We start from the raw sequence: 11,559 nt of genomic DNA on the forward strand, positions 1-11,559 counted from the left end.
GCTTGACTGTTTAAATTACTTAAACTACTTTAAATTATGAGTATCTGGGAGTTTAGAAAGCCACAGTTACAGAGCAGCTTCAACAACATTAGTATGAAATACAGTTTCAGTCTCAATAGTGTGTGTGTGTGTGTTTATGTGCGTCTCTAGAGTGCTTCAAGCGTATCTGCATGTGTGTTTCCCACCGCGTCTTGATGGTTTCTGCAGATTTTACGGATGTTATGAATAGCACACCATTCATCGTACAAATACAGCTCCCTCAGTATATAAACTCCTGCCACTGTATTACACTTTACACATGTGTGTGTGTGTGTGTGTCAGAGGCCAAGAAGATAATTGTGAGAGTATAAAGTGAAGGTCTTTGGTTGCTAACTATGGCCTGCCGGTGTGTCCAGGTTAACCTGTATGTATATTATATCCTATCGCCATGGAAACAGTGTGATTTTAATGAGGGCTCTGTGATTGGCCGGGTCTCGTCTTTCTGCACTGTTATTTTAGGTTGTTCTGGCTCCCTAAAGGCAGCGGCTCACGCTGTGGGTGTTCAGCAAAAATACGCCCGCTGAACACAGAGGTCACTCGCTCGCATTGTTCAGAAAAGCCAAATTATATTTACATGAAAATGTATATCCTGACCAGGTCACGGTGTTCCCAGCACCCTCCGGGAACATGCGGGGACGGTACGAAGGTTTTTCAGTCTAGACGGAGTCAGCGAGCGGAACAGAGAGATATTGCAGCACTCGGTGGAATTCACATGGCTCTTCTTCACATCTCAACTTACTCGGCCCCGAATGTGTGTGTGTGTGTATGTGTGTGAAGTGTCCTCTGGGAGCCGCAGCTGTCGTTTACGGGTCTTCTGGGAACCCTCGACCTCCGGGTCACAGTCAGGAGCAGAAACGACTCTGACGGCTCTGAGCACACGTACTGTGTGATGACAGACAAACTCAACATGCGCACAAGAGCATTACAGCATACAGCAGCAGACAGTTTTGGACGCAGAGGCCACATTGTAGAGAAGCAGGAAAGTTCCCAAAACACAGACAGGAATGATGACAAAGAAATAAATAAATAAAAACACTTATATTTGAGCTTTTTCAACACTCCAACATCACGAGGTCCACCCTAAGATGCTTTTTAAGCACTACTGAAGGAGAAACATGTATACTGGACATTTGATGACTGATTTTCCTCTACTATCTTGTTCAACTTATTATTAAAGGGTCTATCGCATGCCCATTTTCCACAAGTTGGTATGATTCTTTAGGGTCTTAATGAAAAGTCTATAACATGCTTTGGTTAAAATTTCTCAGTGGTAGTGTAAATAACACCTTTTTTACCTTGTCAAAATCAGCTCTGCAAAAATCATCCTGTTCTGGTCGAGTTTGCTTTAAATGCAAATGAGCTCTGCTCGCCCCGCCCCTCTCTTCTCTCTGTGGAGTGACGAGCCTGTTTACTTCAGCCGCATTTAGCTGCGTTTAGTGACTAAACTTGCTAACTAGCACGTTATTAGGAAAGACGATCGCAAAGATTCATAAAAAAAACCCTATGCTCACTTCTGCTGTAAGTGAAGCTGGATCATGAATGATTTGGCGAACATAGACGGATATATGTAGATTGGGAGGCGCATTCCCTTCACAAACAAATGTAATCCACTGCATTTTTCATTCATTTAATGACTGATTTACCTGTGCTCTCCAGTTCATCTCATCCTTTTCTGTTTTAATCATTATTATTATTAAAATTAATAAGAAGTATAATTTTGTAATATAAATATAAGAAAATAAATAATGAAACAGTGTCATTATAATGAATAATAATTAACAATAATAATTATAATTAATTATAAAGTAATATTTTTTCTGTACTATCTTGTTCAAATAATCCTATTCTGTTTTTTTTATTAATACAATTATGAAAAAGTACATTAAAATAATGAAAAGTAGAACCATTAATGAATTTATTCATTTAATTATCACTTGTACTATGTACCTGTACTATACTGTTTCAGTTTTTTATGTTTTAAAAGTGTAATTATAATAACTCCACTACAGTCAAAAGCCTGGGTGTTATATTAGACAGCAACTTGTCTTTTGAAAACATATTTCTCATGTTACAAAAACAGCATTCTTCCATCTTAGAAACATTGCCAAGCTGCGAAACATGTTACCTGTTTCTGATGCAGAAAAGCTAGTTCATGCATTCATGACCTCTAGACTGGACTATTGTAATGCAGTACTAGGTGGTTGTCCTGCATCTTCAATAAACAAGCTACAGATAGTCCAAAATGCAGCTGCTAGAGTCCTTACCAGGTCAAGAAAATATGATCATATTACCCCAATTTTAAAGTCTCTGCACTGGCTACCTATTAAGTTCCGCATCAGCTATAAAATAGTACTTCTTACCTATAAGGCACTTAACGGTTTAGCTCCTGCGTACCTAACTAGTCTTCTACCACGCTACAATCCATCATGCTACCTAAGGTCACAAAACTCTGGACTGTTGGTAGTTCCTAGGATAGCAAAGTCCACTAAAGGAGGTAGAGCTTTTTCACATTTGGCTCCCAAACGTTCGGGGTTCAGACACACTCTCTCTGTTTAAATCTGGATTAAAGACACATCTTTTTAGCCAAGCATTCAAATAATGCATCTCATAAACTTTTCCTGCAGTTATATCTGATCAAATGTTCATTATTAATCTTTTAGCTCTGGTTTAACAAATCTTTCTTTTCTTAGTTTGAACAGCAGCTACGCTAATTATGTTCCTATTTGTTCTCTGTTTTTGCCATGGGATTGACATCCCGTGGTAACTAGGAATTCAGAAGCTCCAGTCTGGATCCAGAACACTTAAGAAGAGATGATGCCAACCCCACAGAGGACTTCAGATGATATCAACCCTGAAACAACATACAGCACTACCGAATTCTGCTACTAATTAATAGTGTAGATAGAATAATTGTATTAACTTGACTGATTTTCCTATATATATATATATATATATATATATATATATATATATATAAACAGTGTAATTATAATTCATAATAATTATTCAAATGAATTACAATAATTGTATTAACTTGATGACTGATTTTCTTGTACTATCTGGTTCAAATTTATTAAAATAACTAAAAGTGACTAAATTAATGAATTGATTCATTTAATGACCGGTTTTTCTGTACTATATGATTAAATATGTACTATCACATTTTTAAAGTGTGAAATAGTGATTAATAATTAATAATTATTATTATAATTAATTATAAAATAATATTTTTTTTAAACTTGATTTTCCAGTACTATCTGGTTCAAATAATCCTGTTCTTTTACAATTTTTACAATTATAAAAAAAGTGCATTTTTAAAATAACTAAAAGTGACTAAATTAATAATCATAATAAAATATATGAACAATAAAATATATGTTAATTTAATGATTGGTTCAAATAATATTTTTCTTTATTATTATTATTATTAACTACAAAAAGTCATAAAATATTATACATTGTAAAATTAATTATAATCATTTCATCAATTTAATGAAGATTATGCGTCCAAACTGTTAAGCAGTAAATCAGCCCATCAGGTTAGTGTGTTATTCTGCCCTCCATTTACACTTTCACACTTCTTCTCTATTTTTACACAGTTCACAAAACCTCAGAGTTCAGTGGAACTGACACTCCAGACAAATCTCAACAAGGTCTGCATACACACATACTGAACAGCAGCAGAAAAAAATTATTCATACATTACTGCATTATATATATATAAAAAAGTGGAATTTGCATTCAAATGATGTGCAAGCTTTTCTCAGTACAAACCTCACATTTCCAAGCCACTTTTTCTATGATATTTAACCAGCTGCTCTCAAGGTCGTCTTTCATAGATGTAAGAAGCCAGTTCTGCTCAAATCCACAAAGGTGTCCTCACAAAATATGTTCATCTAGTTCATTATATTAACATCCACAAAGACTTTTTGTTTTCATTTTGAATAGTTTTAGATTTTTAAAGTAGAGTGATTGTTTTAAACAAGATAAAACATGCTACTTTAGCTAAAGTATTGGTATAACTTGCATATTTGGGATTAAAAGGCTTTTCATTTATTTTCACAAATCTGTTGCTCCAATGTTTAATAAACACGTATTTTTTTCTGCAATCATACACTATAGGAGTAGTAAAAAGCAATTTTTTTTGCCTTCAGTCCTGTTGAGCCCTACTAATATGAATAAGAGCTGTCAATTTAACATGTTAATTAGTACATTTAATTATTTAAAAAATAGTTTGACAGCTGGCGACACAGGATAGAGCTTGACATTCATCCCTATAGGCAAAGCTGATCTGTACGGTATTGACTGCATGTGTGTGAGTTTGTACCTCAGCAGGCGGTATGCCCTCGGGTGGGCGGCACTGCAGCAGCACTTCCTGTTCGAGTGACACCTCCTTCCCCAAGGGTTCCTGCTCAAACGTCTTCCTCAAGACTGTGGAAGAAAACGGAGAAGGAGAGGCACCTCATTTACTTACACTTCATTAGTCACAGAGAAACAGTGCAGAGTATTTCTTACATTTCATGTGGTCATTTTGTTTGAAAACTTCCCATTTATTTCCAGGTTTAAATGGAAGAAGAACAGATGATCTCTCAGACTTATAAGTAGTGCAAAATTCATTATTGCACCTGGTTTCATCTTTTTTTTTTTGTTTGTTTGTTTTAAAAGTGTAATTATAATGAATAATAATTCATAATAATAATAATAATTCATTATAAAAATAATAATTCTATTAACTTGATGACTGATTTTGCTATACTATCTTCTTCAAATCATTTTACTGTTTTTTTTAATTATTACAATTATAAAAAACACATTCTAAAAGTGACAAAATTAATGAATTAATTAATTTAATGACCAATTTTCCTGTACCATATGGTTTGAATAATTTTTTTGTTTTTTAAAAAATATATTTAAAGTGAAATTATAATTAAAAATTCATTATAATAATTGTATTAACTTGATGACTGATTTTCCTGCACTATATTGTTCAAATCATCCTATTATGTTTTTTTAATTATTACAATTATAAAAAGCACATTCTAAAAAGTGACAAAAGTATTGAATTTATTAAATTATCATTTTTCCTGTACTATATGGTTCAAATAATATATATATATTTTTTTTTTAATATTTTAATAGTGTAATTATAATTAATAATAAATTCACTGATTGACTGATTTTCCTGTACGATCAGGTTCAAATAATCCTATTCTGTTTTTTTTAAATATTACAATTATATTAAAATGTCCAATATTAAAATTATTAAAGGCGAGAAAATAAATTAATATATTAATTTAATGATCGGTTTGGTTCAAACCATATTTTTCTTTTTTTTTTTTTAAGTGTAATATAGTGAAAAATAATTATTATAATTAATTATAAAATAAGAATTTCATTAACTTGACTGATTGTCCTATACTATCTGGTTCAGATAATCCTATTTGAACCAGATAATTTTTGATCGGCCATTTTATTTGAAAAACTTCGCATTTAACTATCAATTTTCATGTACTATATGGTTCAAATAATATTTTTAGTTTTTTAAAAATATATTTTAATAGTGTAATTATAATTAATAATAATTCATTATAATAATTGTATTAGCAATGACTGATTTTCCTGTACTATCAGGTTCAAAAATCCTATTCTGTTTTTTAAATATTACAATTATATTAAAATGTCCATTATTAAAATTATTAACTGGCAAAATAAATGAATTTATTAATTTAATGATCGGTTTTCCTGTACTATACAGTTCAAATCATACTTTTCATTTTAAGTGTAATATAGTGAATAATATTTAATAATAATTATTATAATTAATTATAAAATAAGAATTTTATTAACTTGACGACTGATTTTCCTATACTATCTGTTTAAAATAATCCTATTTGAACTAGATCATTTTTATCGGTCATTATATTTGAAAACGTCCCATTTATTTCCAGGTTTAAATGGAAGAATAACAGATGTTCTCTCAGACTTATAATAAGTAGTGCAAAATTCATTATCACACCGGGTTTCATCTCATTGTGATGTTTGCTGTGTAGTTGACAGTGTGTGTGATTGGTCTTCACACAGGTGAAGAGTACAGTGCACAGGATGTGTGAATGACGCTCATATCTGCCATATTCTCAGGTCGAAGCAAACACGTGCTACTTGCTTTATTATCTCATAATGTTCACGTGTGGGTGTAAATATCTATTTTTCCCTATTGGATTTCATGTGTGTGTTTGTGTGTGAGTGGGTGTGTAACACTTGAGGTCTAACGGACAGAAGGCCAAACTCATCTCGTCTTCAACACATCCTTCTCACACCTCATGTGTGAACCTGTGAATTGTAAATGCAGGATGTGTGTGAATAGTTGTGGAGGGGGTGAATATCTGAATACCAATGTACTTTCTCGCTGCTTTGTGAGGTTTGTGATAAAGGTAAGACTTGATATCTCTTCACTGAAGCTGGAGAACACATACATAGATCATTTATAATGTATGCTGTATTATAATATTTCATATTGTAATACATAATAATTTGATATTTCCCATAAAATAAAAGGTAACACTTTACAATAAGGTTCCATTTGTTGACTGTACTGAATGCATGAGCTAATTTGAACTAACAATGAACAATACATTTGTTACAATATTTATTCATCCTTATTAACGTTGGTCAATAGAAATACAGCTGTTCATTGTTAGTCCATGTTTGCTCAGGTCCGTTAACTAACATTATTAGATACAGCTTTTCATTTTAATAATGCATAAGGAAATGCTGGAATCAACATTAACTAAGATAATGATGACTTAATAATAAATGCGTTATAAGTATTTTTTCATTGTTAATTTGTTAACTAATGCAGTTAACTAATGTTAAAGGAGAAGTCCACTTCCAGAGCAACAATTTACAAATAATTTACTCACTGCCTTGTTATCCAAGATGTTCATGTCTTTCTGTCTTCAGTCGTAAAGAAATTATGGTTTTTGAGGAAAGCATTTCAGGATTTTTCTCCATATAATGGACTTCACTGGTGCCCCAATTTTGAACTTCCAACTCTTAAGATCCCAGCCGAGGAAGAAAGGTCTTATATAGCGAAACAATGGGTCATTTTTTCCGGAAAATAAACATTTGTATACTTTTTAAGCACAAAAGCTTGTGTAGCACAGGCTCTTGAACGATTAGTTCATTTTGAACGAATCTTTAATGTGACTCGGGAAGAACGAGTCGTCTCGGGGAGTGATTTGTTCAGTCGCGCATGCGCAACATCCTATTAGGTTCTGTACTGGAATTAGTTCACCTGTTTCAAGTCTTCGGGTTTCTCGAGTGGTTTGTTCATCTTATGGGGCTGTCACGTGATGAACAAATGACTCAAACCCCAAATCTTGTCAGATAAGAGGTGAGGTGAGCTTATCATAGACTAAAGACCCAGGTAAACAATGAATTAATCTTTTCTGTTTCTTATAGTATTACAGTTTTGTCTTGTTTGTAGTGTAATCAACGTTTGTGTAAGCAGTAGATGTGTTAGGGAAGTAACACGTAACATTTTATTTGTATTTTGCTAAAATGAACAAAATGACTCGAAAAAAGATTTGTTAATTTTGCTGAACGAGACTCAAAGGTCAGAGTTGGTAAAATGATCTGAACTTCCCATCACTACTACGCATCACGTCTAAGTTCATCGTCTGTGTACTCCAGGCTCAAACAGGCAGAGTATGTCGAAAAACTCCATCTTATTTTCTCCTACAACTTCAGAATCGTCCGACATCGTTGTACCTTATTGTTTGTAAACAGCGTTTGACTTACTTGCACTTTCTTAGTCTTTGCGCGTTCGCTTTGTAAACACTGTGTCTGTAGTTCCACCTACGTTCGTCGTGACCTTTCGACATGATTCTATAGTACGTGAACACGCATCCCAGAGCCTGTGCTACACAAGCTTTTGTGCTTAAAAAGTATACAAATTTTTATTTTTAGAAAAAAAATGACAGATTGTTTCACTAGATAAGACCCTTCTTCCTCGGCTTAGAGCCTTTTGAAGTTGCATTTAAACTACATTTTGGAAGTTCAAAATCAGGGCACAAATGAAGTCCATTATATGGAGAAAAATCCTGAAATGCTTCCTTGAAAACCATAATTTCTTTACGACTGAAGACAGAAAGACATGAACATCTTGGATGACAAGGGGGTGAGTACATTATTTGTAAACTGTAGTTCTGGAAGTGGACTTCTCCTTTAACTAATAGAACCTTATGTAACGTGTTACCAAATAAAAGTATTTTAAAATAAAAATATATAATATATACATTTAGTAATAAATTGACTAAAATAGACATTTTATTATATTTATTATAGACACATTACTATATCTTTCAACTAAAAATCTTTTAGACCCCCTTCAGTTCACCTATAGAACACAACGAGGTGTCGAAGATGCAACATCAACTTTATTAAACCTAAAAGTGAGCAAAACATATGTTAAGCTTTTGTTTGTGGATTTTTCATCTACTTTTAATTTGTTGCAACCTTATATTTTAGCAGATAAGTTAATTACTAATTTTGGTCTTTTTGATTTTAATTTAGTGGGTTAAATTCTGGATTTTTTAAGTGACAACTCAAAGAGTGAGAGTTAATAGTAGTTTATCAGCTCCCTCGATGACATCTACAGGAACTCCTCAAGGCTGTTTTGTCTCCTTTATTATATATTTTATATACAAATAATTGTATAAGTCACAGCAACACCTATACTGTTTAAGAAAACTAAGATCATTCAATATAGATAGGACATGGATGGAATTGTTCTATAAGTCTTACACTGAGTCAGTGTTGTCCTTTTCTATTAGCTGCTGGTGTTGTAATCTCAGTGTGAAACAAAGAACAAAAAAATGTGTCATTTTTGTTTAATAGAAATGTTCTGAGTCTGGCTCGATCTGTGCTCTTAGACAGTGACCATTTTTTGTTAATTATTATATTAATATATATATATATATATGTGTGTGTGTGTGTGTGTGTGTGTGTGTATGTACACACACACACACCCAAATGTTTATATTAAAATATTAAATAATAATAAAATTAATGAAATCTAAAAATATTATTTTTTGTGTAATATTTCATAATATGATAAAAAAATTATAATTTGATATTGCCAATAAAATAGTACCTTACATTATACAATATAAAGTACTCTTTATAAAATATAAAGAATTAAACAGACATACATAAATAAATAGATGCACAAACAAATAAATAAATAATTTATGATAACCAATATTAAATAAAAGTAAAATAATACAATTGACAAAATATAATAATATTAATAATAATAATAATAATAACAACAACATTACAGAGACAGATGGACAGACAGACTGGGTGGATTATTTAAAAAAAAAAAGCGCATTACCGATTACAGATTACATGATGAAAACTGTAGTTAGTCATGTAATCTAAGTTACTCATTTCAGGTAAATGTATTATGGACACTTTTTAGATTAGTTTTTAATCTAATTTGCTTTACTTGTACCATACTGACATAAAAAGCAAAGAGAAAGAAAATATATTCCATTTTTTAAAAGCAACTTCATAAAATGCATTAAATATTATATTAACCAGTGTTTCCCAAACTGGGTTTAATGTAAGAACTGAAGTGTGTTTGCTAGAAATTAAATAAATCATAGAAATGTAAAATTTGATTACTGATTCTGAATACTCAATGTATTCTCTCCCCATTTAATTTGGCTGATTGAAAATTATAAACAATGATTGAGAACATAGACATTTTTTTTTGCCTTAACCATTTTTAACAAGATTTTGACATAAAATATCTACTTCTCAACAACAGCTGATGTGCCCATAGTTGAATGGATGATTCTCCTGAGTGGTTTCACTCGTCAAAACACTGTAAAAATATTGAGATCAAGAAACATATTTTTTATCTATTTCATCCAGAGCCGCTGCTCACCATGAACCTTCAATTGTCTGCGATGTGATTTCTCCATTCAACTGGACATAAAACACACACGGGCGCATAAGGAAAATATCTTCAGCCTGTCGAGCTTTTTACTGCTCGGCTCATTCACACACACACAAACCGTGCGTGTCTGCTTTCCCTCACATTACTGATGGAGGTAATAGGCAAATAAATCACGTCTCAGAGGAGGTGTGGGTCCGTGTGTGTGCGAGTACGGTAATGCATTCAACTCATAGTTTTAGTGCTCTACATTGCTACAGCAACAAATCTTAAACAGCATTAATATCCTGAACAGAGTTGAAGCCACACACACACACACACACACCTGTATAACAGCACTCCTATTTCATTCATAATTATAATGTCTGGACTTCAGCAACAAACTGACCATAGTCCCCCAACACATCACGTATAATGCCCAGCGCTATTCAAAGTCACTAAACTAATCAAATATAACATTTATCACCATACACTCTCCCTAAACTGACAATAAATAACACAAACTAATTATATCTAATTATATATATAGTATTTAGCACCTAAACTAATAATATATAACATATATTTAAGGTTAGTTACTAATTTAATTTAATTTAATCTAATCTAGTCACTAATTTAATATAATATCTATCATCACACGTACACTCTAAAAAATATAAAATATTTAGTCACTAATATAGATATGACATCTATGACATCTATCATATGACATCTAATATTGAAAATATTATTTTTAGGTCACTAAAATAATCAAATAACATTTATCACTATACACAGTCTTTAAAATAATAATATATACAATATTTAAGGTCATTACCTAATCAAATATAACATTCACATTACCATACACAGTCCATTAACTAATAATATATTAAAGATTAAAAGTCACTAAAGTAAACAAATATAACAAATATCAGTTTCTAAACTAATAATATATATTTAAACTAAACTACACTATATACCATCACTATATACAGACCTAAAACTAATGTAAAAAAAAAGTCACTAATCAAAAACACATAGTTATTATATGTTGTATTTCATATTTGACATTATTAATTTATAATATTAATTGCATGTAATAGAATTTATAAATAATATTTTTAAATAATTTAATGTAATATAATTTTTATATATTATATTATATTATATTATATTATATTATATTTTTATATTTTTATATATATTTATTGTATATATGTTAAATAATACATTTGTTATTATTTTAGGTGCTATGTATAGTGAATGTATCTTATATTTGATTAGTTTAGTGACTTTAAATATTTTATATATGAATAGTTTAGAGACTGGATATATATCCATATATATTGTATACAATTTCTTAAAAGTATTATTTATAAATTGTATTACATAAAATTAATATTGTATAAAATATAAAGTAATCAAATAAAAAATATTCACTCACTACACTAATCTAATATTGCACTGATCACTATATACAGACCTAAAACGAATTAAAAAAATAAATAAAATAATTTAGTCACTAATCAAATAAAACACAGTTATTATATGTTATATTTCATATTTGATATATT

General features: G+C 31.0%; 1 protein-coding gene across 1 annotated transcript in view; it reads right to left on the minus strand.

The window, feature by feature from the left end:
- Positions 1 to 11,559, minus strand: part of unc5ca (unc-5 netrin receptor Ca) — a 191,195-nt gene that overhangs the window by 91,115 nt on the left and 88,521 nt on the right. The window contains exon 4 of the mRNA XM_051109261.1: positions 4,367 to 4,470. Within this exon, the coding sequence (XP_050965218.1) occupies positions 4,367 to 4,470 (104 nt within the window). The remainder of the gene's footprint in view (positions 1 to 4,366; positions 4,471 to 11,559) is intronic.

The sequence above is a fragment of the Labeo rohita genome, chromosome 5 (assembly GCF_022985175.1).
Source record: "Labeo rohita strain BAU-BD-2019 chromosome 5, IGBB_LRoh.1.0, whole genome shotgun sequence".
NCBI classification, from domain to species: domain Eukaryota; kingdom Metazoa; phylum Chordata; class Actinopteri; order Cypriniformes; family Cyprinidae; genus Labeo; species Labeo rohita.